The sequence below is a fragment of the Lepisma saccharinum genome, chromosome 1, assembly GCF_977018435.1.
Source record: "Lepisma saccharinum chromosome 1, izLepSacc3.1, whole genome shotgun sequence".
Taxonomy (NCBI): Eukaryota; Metazoa; Arthropoda; class Insecta; order Zygentoma; family Lepismatidae; genus Lepisma; species Lepisma saccharinum.
This window is the reverse complement of record NC_139229.1, coordinates 50437896-50461838: the sequence shown is the minus strand read 5'-3', so window position 1 is coordinate 50461838 and position 23943 is coordinate 50437896. Positions and strand designations below refer to the sequence as shown.

At 36.6% G+C, this 23943-nt stretch overlaps 2 protein-coding genes and 1 pseudogene across 3 annotated transcripts in view; 1 reads left to right on the top strand and 2 right to left on the bottom strand.

The window, feature by feature from the left end:
• LOC145995041 (ADP-ribosylarginine hydrolase CG2909-like) overlaps positions 1-23943 on the bottom strand; it is a 27469-nt gene continuing 3526 nt past the window's right edge. The window contains exons 1-2 of one of the 2 annotated variants that reach the window (XM_083131573.1): positions 6756-6957; positions 1-1657 (exon numbers count right to left, since the gene is read on the bottom strand). In XM_083131573.1, the coding sequence (XP_082987699.1) occupies positions 194-1609 (1416 nt within the window). In that variant the 5' untranslated portion in view covers positions 1610-1657; positions 6756-6957 and the 3' untranslated portion in view covers positions 1-193. Of the gene's footprint in view, positions 1658-6755; positions 6958-23943 lie in introns of those variants that run through there. The other variant, XM_083131577.1, reaches the window with a different exon arrangement.
• On the top strand, positions 11068-12078 carry LOC145980179 (uncharacterized). Its single transcript, XM_083113228.1, has 2 exons — positions 11068-11592; positions 11977-12078. Exons 1-2 carry the CDS (start codon positions 11068-11070, stop codon positions 12076-12078), a joined length of 627 nt encoding a protein of 208 aa, XP_082969354.1.
• On the bottom strand, positions 16624-20532 carry LOC145980117 (ADP-ribosylarginine hydrolase CG2909 pseudogene; annotated as a pseudogene).

Below are 23943 nucleotides of genomic sequence, written 5' to 3'. Positions count from 1 at the left end.
GCACACTTCTGAATCCGAGCCTTATAAGAAAGTATTTCTCACATACTGTTATTGTCATTTGTCAAACAAATGAGATATGACTACACAATGTAATAAATATTAACCTATTGGATATTGCCTTAAGAAAATAGCACAAGAGTTATTTAAAACAACTTTTATTGGTGAGGACATGAGAGTTTTGATCTACGACATTCTACACGGTATCTTTCAATTCTATCACCATTTTTTGGGCATAGTCTGCAATATGTATCACCCCCCACTTGGAAGTTGCAACGCGCAGGTTGATTCCTGAAACTTTTACGTTGATGTGAGGATTCTGAAGTTCTGGGACCTGGGTGGAACAGGCTGCTGCAGAGTCACCAGTACTCTGCAACATTCCAGACCAGTATTCGTTGCCTGGCATGGAATTGGAATCCCACGCGTACGTCACCACGAGCAACTTGCCGGAATCACCTTCCACCAGCTTCTCGTGCGGATTGCGTTTGGAGAAGTGAAGTCGAATTTTGGTTCCCTCCACGCACCCCCCGTCGGTGACGCCACCGCAAGAACTCTCCTGGAACCAGCTGAAGTCAACGTCCGATATGTTGTCGAGAGCCATGGAACGGAAGCAGGAGTCGAACGCCTCCATGAACAGCTTCTCTTGGTGATCGCTTATTTTCCACACCCCTAGTCCGAACCCCACGACGTGAACGTACGCTTGCTTGGTTTCTTTCGATGCTCTGGCGTTGGCGTCCAAGAGCAAGGTTGCTGCCGTCACCTCAACCCGCTTTCTGTAGATGTTGTCGTTGAAGTAGAGGTCCTTATTTATGTTGGTGTAGTCGGTGCTTGCGGTAGCTTCCTGGTATAGTGGTAAGTGAAGTACATCGTAGAACGTGGCCCAAATTTTCTTATGAGAAGCCTCAGCCGACGACGACGTAGACTGAGGTCCATAACCATTCTCTTTAACGTTCTGGGTCTTGCTAAGGACAGTCTCTTGCCAATCCATGAAGTTCTTCTTCTTCATCCTTGCCCCAACCACCCCTATGATGATTCCTGATGATTCCAAGGAACTTGGAGAGGCTGTGACGCCCCGATTTTTTCTGTTGCCGTCGTTAATGAACACGCTTGGCGAAGACACTGCCAGCAAAGCAGAAAGTTTCATTTCATCATAACTAAGACAGTCCTTCAGTAACAACGGGGCTTTCTCGCTAGTCTTTCCAATTTCCTCCCAACCTCCAGCGCCCGATGTGCCATCAAGGAGAACAAACTTGTCACGTGGACCATAAAACACTACACTGCGTTTGATAAATAACCTTTGCACAAAGTCCACCAGGCTCATATCTCGATACAGGTCCTCCTCGATTCTGGTTCCATGTTTGGTCTTGTGTTCCAGAAAGTCGCAGAACAGTGGGAGCGCCTTTTCATGTACCAATGGATACGTGGTGTTTATGTTGGTTTCCAGAAGAGATTGAAGTTCCGGATCTTTGTTCAGAAGGAACTCGCAGCGAGTTGTCTGCACAGGAAACGGTTGGGAGAAGCTTCTGCTGCGTTTCACCAGTTCTTCCACCTTCACGTCTTCTGGAGGGATCACATCCACGCAACCCCGTAGGTATTTCAATAAGGTGGCCATCGTTCTGCAGCCTGGGCGTTTACAATCCAATATCCAGTTCACATTATCCTGGAAAGATTAATTAAATCATTAATTATGTATTCAGATAGAACCGATCACAGTATTAGTTCTTTTCACCTAATTCTCCCCCCCACATCTGTGATCGTTTTTTTCTTCTTTTTTTGGAGGTAAGGGTTGGCAACGGTGGGATAAATTAACAGGCAAGAATGGCGTTTTATGGTTAAACCTTGAAGAATGAAACAGGCATGCTGGTGAAAAGGGGAGGGGGTAGGAAATATGGTTTCACAATTTTCAAAATTCCAAAATTAGAGTGCTGGATCACACAATATAATAACGAAAGTATCCCATAGCTTTTAAACTTGTTTTTTTTTCTTGGACGAGGTGTGTAAAAGTGAATAACCATGCATTTCAGTCCACCTACCGTATGAAATGTCAAAAAATAATAAAAAATGGTTGGGCTGGATATTCACTCATCTGGTGGATCGTGTAAAAAATCTCCCAAAGGCTCGTATTATTATTATTAATAATAATAATAATAATAAAGTGAGGTCTTCCCCAATGGCGTACCAGTAGTCGCTTTATAATCAAGGGGTCCCGGGTTTGGGTATGATATATATATATTAGCACGAAATTTCTAAACAAAATTTGAATAACATTTACTGTCAATGAAAAAAGCTATATTCCCAAAGTAATTTTGATTTGTTTTTGTAGTTTCAAAGTAGCGTACTTTAAACAGGATATTAAAACATGGACAATTCAGGAACAGATAAGTTCTAGACGTTATTCCATTGTTTTGCACTCAAACACAATCAACGTAGAAATAGTATGATATGATATAATATGATGATTTTGACTTTTTTTAATAGGGAGGTAATGTAGGTCTTATGTTTATCTATAAAGAGGGGAAACATACACACACACACACACACACACACACACACACACACACACACACACACACACACACACACACACACACACACACACACAAAACAAGATTTCAGGCAGCTCCTTCAATCTGTCAATTTATTTGAGCGGGAGTAAAATTCGGATGGAATTGCTTAGAGGGGTACTGTATCCCGCTTCTGCGTAAATGTTTGAAACCAGGTTGTACTGCAAAGGAAATTCGACTTCCATTTACACCAAATAAATGAATTCATAGCAACAGGAAAAGATATTCGTAGTCGTAGTTTGAAGTTCGGAAACGTTTAGAGAAAACAGGGAAAAGATTGAGACTTTTCAAACAAACTTGACATTTCACTATAAACTAACGCAGAAGAAGTCAACAATCATGCTGGACATGAGCGTGACTTGAGGCCTAACTTCGGGTGGAGTAAGGGGGGGGGGGGGCAGAGTGAAACTCGTGACTTATATTTGGGGGCGGGCTGAATCAAACTTGGGGTTTAATTTTGGGGCGGCCAGAATCAAACTGGAAGGGGGGGCAGAATCAAACTTGGGGTTTAACTTAGGGGTAAAATCAAACTTATGGTTTAATTTTGGGGACGGGCAGAATCAAACTTGGGACTTAACTTGGGGGTAGAATCAAACTTGGGACTTAATTTTCGGGGGCAGAATCAAACTTGCGACTTAACGTTCGGTAGGAGAATCAAACTTGAGACTCAACTTTAGGGTAGAATCAAACTTGGGAGTTAACTTGGGGTAGAATCAAACTTGGAACTAAACTGACTTAACTTGGGGGTAGTATCAAACTTGGGGTTTAACTTGGGTGCAGAATCAAACTTGTGACATAACTTTCAGGGCAGAATCAAACTTGTAACTCAACTTGGGTGCAGAATCAAACTTGGGACTTAACTTGGGGCAGCATCAAACTTGTAACTCAACTTGGGGGCAGAATCAAACTTGGGACTCAACTTGGGGGTAGAACCAAACTTGCAACTTAACCTGGTGGTAGAATCAAACTTGGGACTTAAGTGACTTAACTTGGGGTAGAATCAAACTTTCGACTTAACAGAATGAAACTTGGGACTTACCTTGGGTGTAGAATCAAACTTGGGACTTAACTTAGGGGCAGAATCAAACTTGGGACTTAACTGACTAAACTTGGGGGTAGAATCAAACTTGGAACTTAACTTTCGGGTGCAGAATCAAACTTCGGGACACATAATCAAACTTGGGACTTAACTTTGGGGTAGAATCAAACTTGGGACTTAACTTTCGGGGGCAGAATCAAATTTGCGACTTAACTTTCGGGGGCAGAATCAAACTTGGAGTTTAATGTGGGGGCAGAATCAAACTTGGGACTTCATCTTTGGGGTAGAATCAAACTTGGAACTTAACTTGAGAGTAGAATCAAACTTGCGACTTAACTGACTTAACTTGGAGGCAGAATCAAACTTGGGACTCAACTTTGGGGTAGAATCAAACTTGGAACTTAACTTTGGGGGTAGAATCACACTTGTGACCTAACTGACTTAACTTGGGGGTAGAATCAAAATTGGAACTTAACTTTGGGGGTAGAATCACACTTGCGAATTAACTGACTTAACTTTGGGGTAGAATCAAACTTGGGACTTAACTTAAGGATATAATCAAATTTGGGACTTAACTGACTTAACTTGGGGGTAGAATCAAACTTACGACTTAATTTTCGGAGGCAGAATCAAACTTGGGGTTTAACTTGGGGGTAGAATCAAACTTGGGACTTAACTTTGGGGTAGAATCAAACTTGGGACTTAACTTTGGGGTAGAATCAAACTTGGGACTTAACTTTCGGGGGCAGAATCAAATTTGCAACTTAACTTTCGGGGGCAGAATCAAACTTGGAGTTTAACGTGGGGCAGAATCAAACTTGGGACTTCATCTTTGGGGTAGAATCAAACTTGGAACTTAACTTGAGAGTAGAATTAAACTTGCGACTTAACTGACTTAACTTGGGGCAGAATCAAACTTGGGATTCAACTTTGGGGTAGAATCAAACTTGGAACTTAACTTTGGGGGTAGAATCACACTTGTGACCTAACTGACTTAACTTGAGGGTAGAATCAAAATTGGAACTTAACTTTGGTGGTAGAATCACACTTGCGACTTAACTGTCTTAACTTTGGGGTAGAATCAAACTTGGGACTTAACTTAAGGGTAGAATCAAATTCGGGACTTAACTGACTTAACTTGGGGGTAGAATCAAACTTACGACTTAATTTTCGGAGGCAGAATCAAACTTGGGGTTTAACTTGGGGGTAGAATCAAACTTGGGACTTAACTTGGGGGTAGAATCAAACTTGGACATGTTGACCCCGGCATTGGAGAGCGCTGGAATCTGCAGAACAGCTGGCTGTTGTCCGCCTCACACCTCTCTCATCAAAAATTGCAACGCCACACAAGTGTTGACAACTACGAAATAATTTACACGATATTTATCGTGAGTTTCCATACAAACGAATTCAATAAACTGAGTTTTTTTCGATAACACATACGTCAAGAAAGCAATGAAACTCTCTTCTGAGAAGTGCAAATAGCAAAAACGTTAAGTACTAAATGCTAACAAACTCAAAATACTATTTATATTAATATGATACATTGTCATACATACATTATTACCTGTTCTAATGACTTATTATTCCAACGCTTAATATCATTTTAAACTTCAAGTCGGTTATTTTACTCTCCCGTGAACAATAATTTTTACAACGAAGTTGGTATCACTTTTCTGTTAGTTTCGGAGTTTTTCGGAACATTTTCCATTTGTGTGGGAAGAACGAGTGGTTCAAGTGAGTGTTCTCTTTTATTTGGTGTGTTGTGAATTTTCCAAAACAATCATGGATACTATTTCAAATTGCGTACGGAAAATTGTAAGTAATATAGCAAGTATTTTATTATATCAATAACGTGACCAAGAATTTGAACTAAGAAGCATGGCCGTTGAGAGAGGAGTTGGGGATTATTATTTAAAATGCCCTTTTTTCCCTAGAAAGTGGGGCAAAGAGCTGTATAATTTATTTACCCCATTTCGGAGTACTGCATTGCTTGCATTCTCCTTGAGACCACGCTTCGCCAATGTCAGCAATAACATTATGGATATACACCATGCACGTAGCGAGTATTTTATTTCAGGGTGGGCGCTCATCTCTTATCAGCACGAGCATCGCAAGAAATATTTGTAGGGGACTTACTACTAAAACGCTGAATTACTGACTGCCATAAGAAAATGCTGACCGCGTGGAGAAAATGCTGAACAGAGTCCCTATCTGTAGAGAAAAGCAGGCCATTGATAAAACTTCATTGGTAGAAATAATAATGAAAATGATAATTATTATCACGGTTATAATTGACATTTTACAATAATGACTGATATAAATTAAAATCATTAAAATAAACCAATTTTAATCCCAATTAATTATTATTATTATATAAATAGAGAGACTTTGCTATTCGATTCTCCGTAGAGTGAATTTCCAACAGAGGTGCTATTCGATTCTCCGTAGAGTGAATTTCCAACACAGGTGTTGTCCATTATTTTTCTTACATTTTGTAGTTATTGTATTTTGTTATTAACATTTACACATCCAGTTAAAAAAAAGGCTTTAAAAGTTAAGGGAAAATTTTACTCATATAGTTTATTACCTCTCACAAAGAAAACTTTAAATTTTGGAAGCTGGGGGTCCATTTTTAATTTGGATTAAATGGTAAAATATTAAAAAAATATATTTGATTCCTGTATTACACTAAACATTTTTCGATCTAATGTTTAATCCTGCTATGGAAGTAAAATTAATTACCACTATATAGCTACTATTTAAATTAGATTTGTAGGATTTCGGGAGAGGCTACATGCCTACACACACGTTGTATCCATTACAATGGAATTTTAATTGCATTACAGCTTCCTAGTTGATAGAGTAAGTGCAAGAGGAATCAAATAATTTTGAATGTGACAATGATTTATGTTCTAAAAATCACTTTGTATGTGATATACAAATTTTACTACAGTTGGCAACATTCGATCGTGGAGGTTAGGAAGGGGGAGGAAAAAGTGGGCGGGGGAGTACAGCGGTTATATTCACAGATAAACTTATTATCTGTGTTATTACTCGTTATTCTCAGACAAACACTACTGAAACCAAAGTTCTTGCTTTAACCGTTCTGTGTTCCTACAATTATACTTATTAAAGGTAATATGTCTACTTACGTGAAGTTCTTGACTTGACTCGTATGCTGCTTGAATCACATGGATGTTGTTGTTGTAAGTTCACTTCACTTTGACACACTGGAAACAAGCCACAAACTTTTCCACAGTTTATATTCTCTCTTCTCGTCAAACGCTATACGGGTTTACCATTGCATCACTATTTCGCAATATTGCTCTTCTGTGAGTAAACGTCAATGTTGTATTTTCCTCCACCTAGAACGTTGAGAGTTCGAAATACTGTTAGGCTGACTCACATAGTTGCAGCGTTGCCAACCACGAACAGAGAAAAGTACTGATGATGTGTACTTTTTTGATTGGAACTGTAGTCAGCAGTGGCGCAACCACAGGGGTCAGAGGAGGTGTTGCCGCCAACCTTTGACGGAAATGAGTTCTAGTCGAGGCAAGGGGAGCAAACATTGACGACCAAAGGTACCTGTAGTGTGGGCAATTACCGCCCACAACTTCAAATTTTATGCAAATAGAAATACTTTTCGTAAAATTTTCTTGCTTGCTTCGCTCGCAATGCCTGCTCTTCTTAGTGTTATAAAGTTCAGAATTGTAGCTACGGGGCGGAGAGACTCGGTCCTGGCCACCGAACGATCTAAATGAAAATAAGTTGTAAAATTGATTGATTTACGCACAGACAGACTAATCGGGACTGGACCTACAGTTTAAAGTAGGATCTGAACCACTGCGCCATGTGCCTCCACCGGGTATTGAACCCGGGAGCCCTTCATCACAAGGCGACGATGTTATACCACTACAGCATCGGGGAGGCACAAAAGTTGTAAAAGAGAGAATGCATTGGCGTCCCGTGAAATTATTTGCGCCCTAGTAAATCAATATAAATTTCAGCCTGCAAAAAAAATTATCCAAAAATTTTCTTGCTCGCTTCGCTCGTATTCTCTGTAATGGGTTGTAAATTACCAGACAGAGAAATAAGACTTCACTTAATTGATGCTGTTTTAAATGCATGAATAATTGTTTTGAGGAAAGGGAGCGTGCACACTTGAGAGACAATTTATGTAATTTTTGCTGTTGGTTTATTGTGAAATGGATAAATTTGTTGTGTAATGCATTTAAATAATATATGTTGTATATAATATGTATTAAAGAAACTTTGAATACGTACACAATTTAGTGTCCACGTCGCTCCATGTTGCATATGTGTGAACATATATCGTGCATGAAAGTTATACATGTTTAGGGTTACCGGATCGCTGTAAGGGAAATGTAGGACATGCTGTCCCAAAATGTAGGACATTAAGTCAAAATGTAGGACACAAAACATTCTCAATAAATAATACATATTTCTATAGAACACGTGAAAAAGTAGTTGAGAAATTACTTTTCAGTTTGAAAAGAATGAATTCTTAATGTATTCGTAAATGCAAAATTTCAAAACTTGTAATCATACTAATCAATGCACCTCTTACTACACCATTTAAGTGGTTCTTCTTAGAGATGACAATTTTTATCAAAATTTCAGGTTTTGTCAAACTATATTTATGTTAGAACGGACAGTCAAACCCTGAAATTATAGGAACCAGTACCAAACATTTTACAGACTTTATGAAAAAAAAAAAATCCCTCGTGAGTCTGTTGTTCTGATAGTAATGCAAATACTCTCTCAACATTTGAATTATAACCTTTAATGGCAAACAAATATTCAGCAATTATCATAATTTAAAATGGTTCCAGAAGTTTCATCTTGTACATCCTGTACATTTTGATAGCTTGTCAACGGCTTATCAGATACCACTGATAAAACCGGAAAAGTGTGCGCAATCCGGCTGTAGCCGAATGTAATTCTGCATAGAAAAAAATATAAGTAAGCAAAAAGCATACGTTTTACCCACGGTTAATGCCAGAAAGAATTTGAAAAAGAACATCTATGTATGTATTCACTTAACCCATATAATTGCTAGACGCAAACCCATCAAATGCTGCTCATGGCTCATATTGGTCGCAAATTACAAAGGAACATGTCATCTAAATATGAGTCTTCGAAAATTTCTTATGCAATTTTCTCATTGAAAAGTGCATTTCTGGTAAAATAAATAAATAAATAAAAAAATAACGCTGACTTCCGCCAGTTATTGGTTTGGTTTGATTTGCTTTTTAAGTCCACTTTATGCACTGTAAATAAAGAAAAAGTGGGCGAAATTTGGTACTTTCTCCTATTAATAGATTAGTAGCAATTGATAGAACATAGCGTGATTACGCTCCGACAAAACCCAGCCCTTTTAAAGTATTCTTAACATTTTATTAAAATGACACTATGATACTCAATATTTTTAAACATCAATATAAATTGTTACTCTTCTGTAGAGTTCGTTACACACAAAAACAATTGAAAAGTAATTAGTTTATTTTCACATTGTTATACAAAGTAGGAAGCAGATTATTATTATATTATTTTAAAAAGCACTTTTTTACACTCTTAAATTGCCCATTACGATAAAAACTCCTGTCAATGCCAAAATATATCCACTATTTTGCACTTTATACACAATTGACGTTCATGAATGGTATTCAAATTGCATGAACTATCGAATAATTTTTCACTGGTTACCACTGGTTTAGAGTTCCAGTTTACAGTTACCAAAGTTCCCACTGGTTTTTATTCATTCCTAGATTTTTCTAGAATTAACATGCACTGCAATATAACATTTGTTAAAACAGCATAAATATATATATTTGGAAGAGAAAACAGTCATGAGTTAACGATTGCAGCAATGCCATTTTGGGGACAATATGAACATTCAAGCAAAGAATGAACATTTACTTTGCCACAAATAAAATTGAACCAGCATATGTTTTTCAAACTGCATGCATGTATTCGCCACCACACATAATTCTAAAACATGACATTATTAGAGTTGAATACATACCAGGTAATTATTGTTCAATAGTTTTATTAGCAACTTTAAGTTCCGAAGAAACTGCATCATGGTATAATGAACCAAGAACGTGGCGATATTAAATGTCTGAAATTATAGTTTGAGAAATTTTGTGCTTTGTTCCTGGCAGGTTAAGTCAAAGTGACTGTGGTGAAGATTGGTCTTTGTCTCGTTCTAAAAAAAGTCAAACTCATAATTAGGGCTAGGATTTTTATGACTTAAATAATTGTTTTTGATAAGGCTGATGTGTTCCCTAAATATACAGAAATTCATATTATGAAGAAACTAATTAAATTAAGGTGCTTTTTAAGGACATATGTATATATATTTGGCCATTTCTATGTGATACAGCATATTTTGATAGATTTTCGGTCATATTCAGCATTTTTCGCTTTTCAAGGAATATTCAGCCATTTTCGAAGTGGATTCGTTCACTCAAGTTGTTGATTTTGTTACAATTATACGTCCCAGTTTATTTCCTGAAAAATGTGGAAAACCAGTCTCCTTTTTTATTGGAATGAAATGAGAAAATGGACTTTGGCCCAAAATAACTCTGAGCAAATGTTTGTTTATTGTTGAATTTGTTTGAAGCGCAGATCACTGTTTATTTTCTGCAAAATTATGAGAATGAGAACTACCTTCCTTTTACTCAGTGCAAGGCTTGGCTGGCTGACAATAGGCAATCAATTTTATTTGAAAATTTACAGAAAGTATTAATTGTACATTGTAACTCAGGGCTCATAAAGTGAACTAAATATAGTATGTGAAAATGCCTCAGCATGTTAAATATTGATGTTTGAAAAAGTTCAGTTGTAAGGGGATATTTTTCAAATTATAGTGCATATTTTATTTAAAGAGCATTTTTTATTTGGCATATTTTGATGATTTTTAGGTCATAAAAATCCTAGCCCTACTCTATTTTAATACTACAACAGGCAACTGAAGACTATATATTGCTGAGACTTGTTATGTAAGTATACTAAGTTTATTGACATTTACTTAAAAGTCAATATAAGTGCATATTCAATGAGCTATGAACGTAAAACTTGATTTTTTCGTCGAACTGTTTTGATAAACAAACATTCACTTGTTATCAGTGTTGCCAATTCATTTGCATCGGAGTTCACAGACTATCACCTCCTTGCGCTTTAGTGGGTGCTCAGTTACTGTCCATATAGACATTTACTGTGCTGTGTGTTTGTTCTAATAATACGTAAAGAATGAGCAATTGTGGTGAGTGTAATAAACCAGTTCCTCGGAATGATGTTAACGCCAAAATAGCATGTACTGACTGTTCCAAGCTATGGCATATTAAATGTGTGAACATTAATGAAACCGATCTGGAGTTTTATAAATCTGAAAATCGACCATGGAGGTGTAAATCATGCAACTCTAAAAAAAGACGATCTATGCATTCTGAAGAACCTTTAGTAGAAGGTGTTCCCTCTTTGCAAAACATTTTCGATTCCGTGAAAGAGTTAAAGGAAGAACTTATTAATGTTAAAAAAACAACTAAGGAGACGGAAATTGAACTTGGTAAATCATTAGAAATGTTACATGTAAAAATGGATGATAATTCTAGTCTAATAAAATCCCAGTCGGACAAAATCAATGCCTGCCTCGCCCACATCGAAGAACTGAAAAAGGAGAACACCGAGTTGAAACAAGAATTAAAAAACACTAAAGTTCAACTTGATGAATTGGAACAATATAGCAGAAGGAATGCATTGGAAATTATTGGTATTCCAGGAAAATCTAACGAAAATGTTTATCAAACTGTTATGGATGTTGGTAGGGCTCTTGATTTGGAAATTAAAGAGGAAATGATAGACGTATGTCATAGGCTTAAGAATTCTAGCAATCATAATTCTCCGGGTATAATTGTAAAGTTTGTAAGAAGAGTGGATAAGGATAAAATGATTGAAAAACGCAAGGTAAAAAGAAATTTAAATACAAATCATCTGGGGTTTACGAATAATCAGCCAATATATATTAATCATAGCCTTACTCCATATAGAAAGACTATTTTCGGCCAAGCTAGGAAATTACAAAGAGAAAAAAACTATGCCTATCTTTGGATTGATAATTCTGGTTCTATTCGTTTAAGAAAGACCCCAAATGACAGGCAAGTTTTTGTAATAAAAACTGAAACAGATATACAAAATATTATGTAATCATGGTGAGTTGAGTCATGGATTATAATGAATCACATAATGAATTGAATTTATACTATCAAAATGTAAGAGGTATTAATACTAAGCTTAATGATGTATATCTAAGTATTCTAAATGAAAACTATGATGTAATTGTTTTTACAGAAACTTGGCTTTCCAATGTTATTAACAACTGTGAATTTATTGATACTCGCTATGCTGTATTTAGGCAAGATCGGTTACATAGAAGAGGTGGTGGCGCATTAATTGCAGTAAAGAGTACTCTGAGGACCAAGAACATTGAAATAACTATAGAAAATATTCAGATTGTTTGTGTTAAGATAATAACTAGTGTTTCTTCCATTATAGTGGTTACAGTTTATTTCCCACCTAATACTAAATTACAAATTTACAATATGTTTTTTACCAGAATGGAAGAGCTATGTAATATACATTCTTGTGGTTTGATTATTGTAGGAGATTTTAATATTCCAGAAATTGTAGATTCTAATTATGACTTAGAAAATGGTTGTCCTCTTTCCTTAACATTATTTAGATTTTTAAGTTTACTGGAATTACAAAGTATAAATAATGTAAAAAATAACAACGGAAAAACGTTGGATTTGGTACTGACCAACTTGTCTAACAATGTCGTGGTTAATCATAACTCCTTCCCTCTTCTAAGTTCTGATGCTCATCATCCTCCCTTATTACTTCAAGTCCACCGCTTTTATGACAAAACTATTCATAATGTTAAGTCAAGTTCTATTTATACATATGATTACCGTAATGCCGATTTTTTCAATATATATAGAAATCTTAATCAAACTGATTGGCATCCTTTAACATTATTTAAGAATCCCAACGTAGCATTGGACTACTTTTATGAAATTTTAGATAAAATTATTGGTAATAATGTACCCATAAGGAAGCGTAATAAGAGAAAATCGTACCCGCCTTGGTTTACACTGGATATTATAAGATTACTTAAATATAAAGAGTATTATAGACATAGACGTAAATTGTCAGAATATAACCAGAAGAAATTTGTTGAATTACGCAGAAAATCAAAATCTATGATAACCAAAGCTTACAAGATTTACATAAAGAATTCTGAAGAATCCATAAAAAATAATCCTAGGTCTTTTTGGAGTTATATTAAAGGTAAAAAGAAATCAACTAATAATCAGTGTAGTTTAACCTATAATGGAGTATTACTTGACAATAACAAAGATATAGCTAATGGTTTTGCGCAATTCTTTAAGAGCGTTTTTAATGATTCTATTCCAACTTACTCAATTCCCAGTGAAGTACCTATGATAGTAAATCAACCATTAGTATTAGATAGTATAACTGAATCTGAATGTAAAACTTCTATTAGAAAACTGAAATCGAAGAAAGCTAGTGGTCCAGATAGTATACCCGTTTACATATTTAAAGGATGTACTGATTGCTTATTGTTTCCTCTATGCACCATATTTAATCTGATTATAACCACCCAAATTTTCCCCGAGAGGTGGAAAATAAGTAAAGTAACTCCTATACCAAAATCTGGTAACGCCAAGGAAATCATCAATTATAGGCCTATATCTTTAATTTCAACACCAGCAAAAATTTTTGAACACATTTTATATAATAGAATTTGTTATCATGTTAAACCGTATATAACTCACCATCAGCATGGTTTTATATCCAAAAGATCAACCTTAACTAATCTTATCTCATTTACTCAATTTTTGGCAGATTCATTTAACAATGGTTACTCTGTTGATACTATTTATACAGATTTTGCTAAAGCTTTTGATAAGTTAGATCATGATATATTAATATATAAGTTAGCAAATTTCGGTTTTTCGTTTCCATTATTAAAATTAATAGCATCGTATTTAAAAAATAGGAAATTCTATGTCACCTACAATTTTGAATCATCCCCTTTATATAATGTTACATCTGGTGTTCCGCAAGGCTCAAATTTGGGTCCCTTACTTTTTATAATATTTATTAATGATTTATCCTCTGTTATAAAAAATTCTAATTATCTGCTTTATGCTGATGACCTAAAAATATTTAAATCCATTACAAATATAAGTGATTTAGCGCAATTACAGAAAGATATAAACAATTGCTTTCAGTGGAGTGTCACCAATAGGTTAGATTTTAATATAAGTAAATGCAGAACTATTACGTTTAGCAGACATAACTTATCTTATACTCATAACTATACTATGAATGGAATAGTTTTAAATAGAGTTAAACTTATAAAGGATTTGGGACTTTTACTCGACTCAAGGCTTACTTACAGAGAGCACGTACAAACATTAGTATCGGATGCATTTAGAATTTTAGGCTTTATATTTAGAACTACCAGAGAAATTAATAATATTCAAGCTATTGCTTCAATATACAATTCGATATTAAGAAGTAAGTTAGAGTATGTTAGTGTCATCTGGGATCCTTATTTTCAATGCTACCGTGATTTAATTGAAAATGTTCAGAATAAGTTCGTAAGATATTTATATTACAAAAAATTTAAAAGATCTTCATATTTAGAAAGAATATCCTATAATACTATTTTATCTGAATTTGGGTTCTCTTCATTACAATCAAGAAGAGAACTAGCCAAACATATTTTACTTTATAAATTTATAAATAACTTAATTGATGCTCAAGATTGTCTTCAGTTGATAGGATTCACAATTAAACCTAGAACGTTGCGTTCTTATTTGCCATTTTCTTTGGTTAATTCTAAAAATATTGTACATCAGAATTCAGTAATGGTTCAAATATGTAAAGCTCATAATGTACTAATACAAAATAATGTTAATATTGATTTTGCTATGTCCTACGAGAGATATTTATCTGTCATTAAACAATTTATTCATAATTAGTATTTTGTCTAAAAAATTGTAATTTTATATTTTTAGTTATTTTATTAATGCTAAATATAATTTTATAATACAATATAATATAACACAAACTGAAAATAGGCATTAATATCATTTAATTATTTGTGTATATGCAATTGGTTTATGTGTTTGTATATGTTAATATTATGTTTATGTATATGGATATTATGTACCATAGTTTATTTACTTGTAAGCCCCCGTTGTAAGTGGAGCAATAGCTCTGTTATGGGGAGTATGTATAAATAAATAAATAAATAAATAAATAATAATGCACTGTTTGACATCCAGTCGCTTCAATATAGTAAGAGCGGGAGAATTTCCAGTTGTGATGTGTCTATGCGTATAGTCATCAATTAATTTCACTTCGTTGCAGTCGAGCAGAAAGTTTGCAAAAAACTGAGTTTATTTAATGTTGTTGCCAGTGTCGCCTCCAGACTGTGTGTTGTGGGTGGACCTTTGGATTTATTATCTAGTAATAGGAACTTTACGCATTGTAGTAAAACCAAATTGTACAAGTGTACAAAATTGCATTGAAAATGTGTTAAATTTTACATTCGAATACATTTCATAACATGTACAGTGGTATCCATGAGTATTACCGTGCAAGTTGCCCATCACCATGTTCGTGCACTTTATTTGACCCAATAAGAGCTTCAAGAATTAAAAGAAAACTCAAAACAAGCTGTTGACTACTTCTGCACCAACATACATAAAACTCTATCGCTAAAAAACACATAGAATGTAAGAGAAAAATGAATGAAAATAGTCACGGACAATTTGCACGGTAATAGTCATGGATCCCACTGTACATAGTAATAAATATAAATTATAAAAAAACTAATTGGCAGTATAATGTGTTAAGGGGACATGGAAAAATACCAAAACTATACTTCCCAGATAAAACCAAAATATTGAATTTTAAATTTATTGAAATATTAGTGCAAGCGACTTTTTCTCTTTTGATGCTCAGAGTCGAACTGCAGGACATCCAAATCAACTTCTTTCGCAGCTTCTCTCTCTACGGTTAAGGCAAGATCAGGCGATCCTTTATCATTGTGCTTCGGAGGTAGTAGTTGAGACGACGAAGGCAAAAATAGATCTTCACAAGATGTTGGGATTATGACAGCAATGGACCATATTAGTGTGACGTCATGAGTCCAAACAAATCTACCACGTGTTTTTTTCCTATCCCGAGCAATTGAAATTTCAATCGGAAGGGTTAGCTTTAAGAATTGTGACAGCAATGATGCAAAATTGTGATGCTTATCCTACATCAATGTAAAGATGAGTTTTTGGAGAATGCGTCTATATATAACACATACCTTACAGATGAGAATGTAAAGAATAAATGGATTAGGAAATCGAGTAAAGCAAAAGCTCCTATCGACGTCCGATCCGGAATCGCAGCCAATGAGCGTTGCTGCTTCAGTCACGTGCGGCTGCTGGTTTCCTATCATCCACAGCGGCAGCGTAACCGACTTGAGATCGGGTGAGCTTCGGGCCTGCTTCGGCTGTGCTCGGAACTGGAATCTTAGATTTTGCATGATTTTCTTACTCCGGTTATTCTCTAAGAAATACCTTATTCTCTGTAAGGTATGTGTTATGTATAGCCTTATTCTCCGAAATCTCATCTTCACATTGCGACAAACATCACATTTTTGTTTCACAACTTTTCCGATGGAAAATTCAAGGAATTTAATAGTGAAAAACACGTTTCCACTTTGTTTAGACTCAACACGTGCTCCGTCGTCTTCTGTAACGTCACCACTAATACGGTCCATTTCTGCTAATTTATAAATTTTGTGGAAATCCATACTATAAAGTAGAGTTAACAGCTGTGGCAAAGCTTCAATTTCACATGGTTCATTTTTTCATATTGCTTACTAAGTTCACAAACGTCTACACGCTAGCTAGATTTTGGATGGCCAATGTCTTTCAGCTTCTTCAACATTCGCTTAGCGTAATCTGCAATATGTATCACTCCCCATTTCGACGAGGCAACATGTAGGTTGGCTCCAGATACTTTCTTGTTGATGTGAGGATTCTGAAGCTCTGGTATCTGGCTGGCACATGCCGCCGCGGGATCACCAGAAGATGACAAACCGCCGGTCCAGTATTCATTACCTGGCATGGCATTTCCGTCCCAAGCGTACGAAACAACGAGCAACTTACCACAGTCATCCCCCGTCAGTTTCTCGTGCGGGTCGCGCCTAGAGAAGTGAAGTCGAATTTTGGTTCCCTCGACGAACCCCCCATCGGTGACGCCACCGCAAGAGCTCTCCTCGAACCAGCTGAAGTCGACATCGGCTATGTTGGTGAGAGTCAGAGAGTGGAAGCAGCAGTTAAACGCATCCATGAAGAGTTTCTCTTGATGTGGACTTAGACCCCAGACCCCAAGACCAAACCCAACGACGTGGACATACGCTTGCTTGTTCGCTTTGGAAGCCCTGTCATTGGCCTCCAAGAGCAGAGTTAGCGCGGACACCTCCACTCTCTTCTTGAAAACATCATTGTTGAAGTACAATCCGTCGTAGGTTAACAGTTTGTACTTGCTACTCTTGCCGGCAGTGACCTCATGGTACAACGGGAAGTGCGGTATGCCGTAGAATTTGGCCCAAATTCTCTTGAAGGACGCTTCGGCTGTCGATGATTTGGGTTGAGGTCCATAACCGTTTTCCTTAATGTTCTGTGTCTTGCTAACAACCACTTCTTGCCACTCCATAACATTTTCCTTCTCTAATCTTGCTCCAACTATCCCTACGATGATCCCTGAAGTCTCCAAATCACAGGGTGACGTGGGCATACCGCGGTTGTGCCTGTTACCATCGTTAATGAACACGCTCGGAGAAGACACTGCCACTAAAGCAGAAAGTTTAATTTCATCGTAACTGAGACAATCCTTCAACAACAATGGTGGTTTCTCAACAACCTTTCCGATTTGCTCCCAACCTCCACCACCAGATCTACCAGTCAGAAGAACATAGCCATCGTTGGCACCACAGAACACAACAGCACGTTTCACCAACAACCTTTCCACCAACTCTACCAAACCCACATTCTCGTACACGTTCTTCTCGATCTTGGTCCCATGTTTTTTCTTGTGTTCTAGAAACTTGCAGAAGAGAGATAACGTTCTTTCGTGAATCACTGGGTATGTGTTGTTGATATTTTGCTTGAGAAGAGGAGCACAGTCTGGGTCCTTCCCTAGGAGCGTCTCGCAGCGGGATGTCTTCACAGGAAACGGACGCGGGAAGGTTGTGCTGAGCTTCACCACTTCTTCCACGTCCATATCATCTGGAGGAGCTACATCCAGGCATCCTCGAAGGTATTTTTCCAAAGTGACCATCGTTGGGCAGGTGGAGATTCGCCAGTGAAGAATCAGATCTAGACTTTCCTGCAACGAAAAAAAGACGTTAAAATTGTGGCATTGACACTTGTAAATTATGCTATACGAAACCTTAATCAGTGCGTTTCGGTTATCTAAATGTACGTAGGTTGCTTAATAATTCTTGCCTTTTAGGCTATAACTTTCTTATTAAGTGAGGGAAGTTTATGATTTTACATTCAAATGAAAGTTTGGAATGTCCTCTTCTAAAGGGTAACATCACTTTTTGATGTAGTTTTTACCAGCGTCGACACCCTTCTGCCATCGCTTCACTAGTTTCTGCATGCCGTCAGAGAAAATGAGGTTGGCCAACGTTTGTCAGCTGACGAGCGACCCACCTGGAACACAGTTTTTTTTAACCCAAGTTCGTCGTTGATGTAGTTCACTGTTTCAAGCATATACCCAGAATCTATACGATCTTCCTCTTCTTAATGCGGCGATACCACAATCAATTCATCAACACACGCCACCATCTCTCGAGTGGATGCATCCACTGCGGTGCTTGTCTTTAAAGTGGCCGTGACTGGGTTGCCAGTGTGTTCAGTCCGCAACCATTTCCTAACCGTGCTAACGTCAACGCATGCTTCCCCATATACGTCACGCATTAAACGGTGGATTTCGACAGGTGGAACATCTTCCCCAGTCGGAAATTCAATCACAGCACGCTAACCGTGTCCACATAGTCCGACATCTTCCAAGGTACTGCTCTGACGTCAGTGGCACTACCTTAAACAGAAAATATCCTCTTAGAGCAGATATTTTTTTTTTAAAATTTAAATGTAAAATCATAAACTTCCCTCACTCAATAAAGAAGTAAAAGGCCAGGACGCAAAACTTATTGAACAACCCTCATAGACACATTCGCACGACAGCGAATATCCACAGACACACAAACGCAGAATACAATTAAAACAGATTCCAATAATTGATAGACGCATGATAAGACGAAGAAGAAGAATTTGTATTTATAGCATGTTATTGATTGGTTGTCATAGTAACCGTGTGTAAGATGTACGTGAATGGCTTCCATGCATTAAAGTTATGTTGTTTAATTTGAACCTACGTATTTTGTATGTCTTGTGCATGTATAGATAAGAGGCCTCCCCGATGGCGCAGTGGTAGCGTCGTCGCCTTGTAATCAAGGGGTCCCGGGTTCGATACCTGGTGGAGGCACAAGTGGTTCGGATCCAACTTTAAACTGTAGGTCCAGTCCCGATTAGCCTTACTGTGCATAAAGTGGACTTAAAACACCAAATCAATCCAATCCAATGTATAGATAAGAAATCATACACACACAACAAGACTTACAATAATAGCCATATTTTCTGTCAACCAAATATCTCAAAATTTACCACGATGTAAACCAGAATAACATTTCAGCTGACTATGCGAGTCTGGCCAGCGTGCCTACCAACTGTGTTCATTGATTGATTGATTTGATTTATTTTACTTCGCTTCTTGTGCCAGTTTTATTTGCTAAGATGGGGATGAGTGATGATATGATGAAATTGATGAATGGACACTCACAAATATCCATGCCCAGGTCGGGATTTGAACCCGGGACCCCTGGCGTCGTAGCGCGATGTGCTAACCACTCCGCCACGGGGGCCGGCTCTACCAACTGTGTGGAGCGTGAGCAAGAGAGTTAGTGACAAGGTTGAGATGATGTTACTGAATTAATTTACCTTTGTAACTATACTCCCCTCTATACAGGGCGATTCAGTGAAAGCGTGCAAAAATGGAACACGTATTCCTGTTTAATTTTTGCACGCTCTCACTGAATCACCCTCTATATGGAACACATGTGAGGTGAGGATAAACAAGTCATGACAAGTGTCGCTCCTCTGAGTTTAGAGTGACGAATACAATTTCAAAGGGTCTCCCCCGTGGCTTTGTAACCAATGGGTCCCCTTCTGAAAATTTTAAACCTTGCCAGATCCTTCATGAATCCAATCAGATGGCAATCTGATGGTGTCAGATCAGGGGTGTTGGAGAGGTGTGAAAGAACTTCCCACCCAGTTTTGTCAATTTCTTCAGATGTGAAGCAATCTGAGTGGGGCTGATCATTGTCGTACTTTAGGATGATCTTTCTTACAGGGTGTTTATCGCGCAATGCACGACGGAGCTTGTACAGCGTGTAGACAAAACGAGCAGCATTGATGGTTTGCCAAGATTCAAGAAAATCTCCCCAACCCTCTCCTTATTGCATTCAGTTGATATTTTTCGAGGGCAACCGCTACGAGGCTTATCTTGGATGCTCGTATTCCCATCTTTAAAATGTTTCACCCATTTTCCAACACTGCAAGTACCCATGCAGACCTTTCCATAGCCACCCTGAAGCCTCTGTTCAATTTCTGCAGCGGGGATTTTCTCCTTAACGAGAAATTCAGTAACAGCACACTGACGAATCAAAATATAGTCGTCCGCCATTTTGTTAAGAGTAATAATGGTCACATGACCAAAGCTACTGTTATTTTTTGTTAGTATCCGTTTATGTGGGTGTTTATGTTGTTTGAATTAATCTCCAAGAAGTGCAGGAAGTGTTTGCTGTTTCTTGAATTAATCTCCAAGAGAACTAGGATTTATTCCATTTACATAATATGCTCTAATGAAACGTGTTCGTTTTGTTTCTGCAATTTGAAACCGTCAGCTAATTATGCTCATCCCTGTACACTCACCTCAATTAGAACTCCGGCAGTTCATTTCTTTATACAGCACATTTGCAGAAGATACAATTCAATGTACAGGTGTATCAATATACGCTGTATAAAACACAACGAATTACTAACTTCGTTGACCCTGTACATCGTCGTTATGGGACAAATGTAAGACTCGCTGTAATTATTACAATTTAGGCTATCCATTGACCTTCCATGATATATTAGTAGCTATTGATAATTTTCTATTACTGGACTTGACTGTTCCATCAATTAATGATAAATTCAAGTAACTCAGTTCATCTGCTGAAAAATTACATGAAAAATTTACGAAACTGATGAGAAGTGGATTGAATGTTTCTTATTTCAAGCATCATAATTTCTCTTATTCCGTGTTTTCATGAGAAATAGTGACCAAAGAGTTAAAACCAATGTGGTGATAAAATGTGTCAAGTGGTCTGGCTTAATTTATATTCACGTAGATTAAGATAGCACTTTGCCACTAGAAGGTTCTGAGGTGTATTTTAATTGTCATGTTTTGAAGGATAAATGAGATTACGTGAAGAATTTATTGCGTACGTGTATTAACTTTGTATTTTCGCAATATGATTACTTTCCAGAAAAGAGTGTAATAAATAACAATAAATGACATTAGTTATCTTCTTCACAAGTATTGAAACTGCAAAAATAATAATGCGTTGCGAATACGACGGGCGAACTCAACAAACGTACATTGTGAGGAAAATGCGTTTCAAGTTGTCAGGCACAGTGCGAACTCCACAAAAACTTGGTAACAGTAGATTGGAATGTTTCATACGTGATTTCCAAACATTTTGTGGAGTTCGCACGGTGCTTGACAAACTTGAAACGCATTTCCCTCACAATGCAAGTTTGTTGAGTTCGCCCTTCGTATCCGCAACGCCTCATATGATATCTCTAACGCTTCTATCTCTCTCTGCTTCCCAATCAAGCACCACATTTCGTAAGATTAATTACAAAATGCTAATTTAGGCGATGCCTTAAAATTGCTTCGAGTTTTATTTCTAAGCTCTGAAAATGTAGTGCAGACAGAGATTTGAAAATAGTGCCAGAACTAGAGTGACTGCAATATAGAAAAAAAAAATCTTCCGCCATTTTGAAACATGTTGACCGATTTTGCTCTAGTAACTATAAGAATTCCAGCTCTAAATCTATAAATTTACCGCATATATCATGGTCACGATAATGATAATTTGCTCCTACTTCACACCCCAACTTCTTAAACAATGGGCTACATGACAGTTTTTATGATCAAAATATATAGCAAGCGATGCCCTGAAATTGTAGCGATTTTCATTCCTTAATTTAAAAGAAATATAGTGTACACAGAAATTTGAAAAAATTTAGAAGGCTCTCACTCAAAAGTTTTTCGACCGCCATCGTGAAACGCGCTGACCGATCTTGGCCAAATGTAACACGAGATAAATTTTCTAACGTGTCTACCACCTGTAAGAAGCTCTAAATTACAACAGTTATCTGTAGTCAAATATATACATATATGTATGCTTAACATGCCCTTGCCATTTTAGAACAATTCTCAATTTGCATAATCTTATACAGTCACTGACAGATCTGGATTGTAACAATCCCATTAACTTTAAATGGAATCATTACAACTCAGAACTGTCCGTGACTTTACCGCCAATAATAAAAAAGCAATATTCCCAAAATAATTTAAATTTTATTAACGTGTACAAGACAATAACATAAGCTGCAGGCTTCATTCTATTGCTTTAAACTAATTTCACACATTTTTACTTCCTTGGAAAATTTTCACAAGCACAGATCAAGTGAGATAACTAGTACCAAAATAAAGTGTGATAAATTCCCGGTGGATTTAATTTCTTTTCGTATAGGGAGATTACGTAGACAAAATAAACTCGTTTCAGTTTACCTGCTAAAAAAGAGATTCTTCTAACGGTTGCTTTTGTCAAATTATTTCAGGAGGGTACAACATGTACAATTCGGATCGAAGGATTTGGGGGGGAGTAACGTACCCCCTGTCAAAAATTTAGGGGGTATAATTAGGCACGTATCTAGAAATACATTTCTGGGCGAGGATCCGAACCGCCTCAGAAATAATAATAATAATGTCGAATCAATACGTTAATATATAGTTTATAGGTATGTTCATAACATGTAAAATAATTAATACTATATTGTTGTTATTACAGGAATAGATAAAAAAGACGGTATAAGAATAGAGATACAACAGCAGGTATTCATTATCTAACTTACATGTAGCCAAGTTTGTCAAAATTGTATAAAAATAACTGTCCTGGCAAGGGAATTAATGTAAAAATGATGAAGAATTTAATATTTATTAAATACCAAAAAGATGTTAGATCAAATTAGAGTAAAACTAAAGTTCCTGATTAATGTTTTATGCGTATGACAATAAGTATTAGTGTGCATAAATTTTCTTTGGTACTATCATTCAAGGCATGGCCCCGTTATTTATTTCCACCAAACTTACTCCTGCCAAACTAAGTCGAAAGTAAGGATTATATTGGTGATTATTATTATTATTATTTTTATGACTTAGCATGTTCTTTTTTTTTGGTAAGGGTGATGTGTTCCCTAAATATATAGAAATTCATATTGTGAAGAAAGTAATTGAATGAAGGTGGGCATATTTTGGCATATTTGGCCGTTTCTACGTGACAAAGCATATTTTGATGTATTTTCGGTCATATTCAGCATATTTTCGGTTTATCAAGAAATATACAGTCATTTTCCAAGTGGATTCGTTCTTACTCCCATGTTCACTCCAGGTTTTTTTTTTTTGGACTGCAGCAAAATCTTTATCATTTGTAATTGAAAATTTACAGAAAGTATTCATTGTGCATTTCAACTCATCAGGGTCCATAAAGTGAACTAGAAATAGTATTCATATGAAAATATTTCAGCATAAGTTAGATATTGATGTTTGAAACAGTCTAGTTATAAGGGCACGTTTTTCAAATTATAGTGCATATTTTGTAAAATTTTAGGTAGTGCATATTTTGTAAAATTTTAGGTAATTTAGGTTATTTTGCATATTTTGGTGATTTTTAGGTCATAAAAATCCTAGCCTTGGTGATTATACAACAAATGATCAACAAGCAAGTATATTTTCATTATTTAATTTTAGTACATGGTAGCT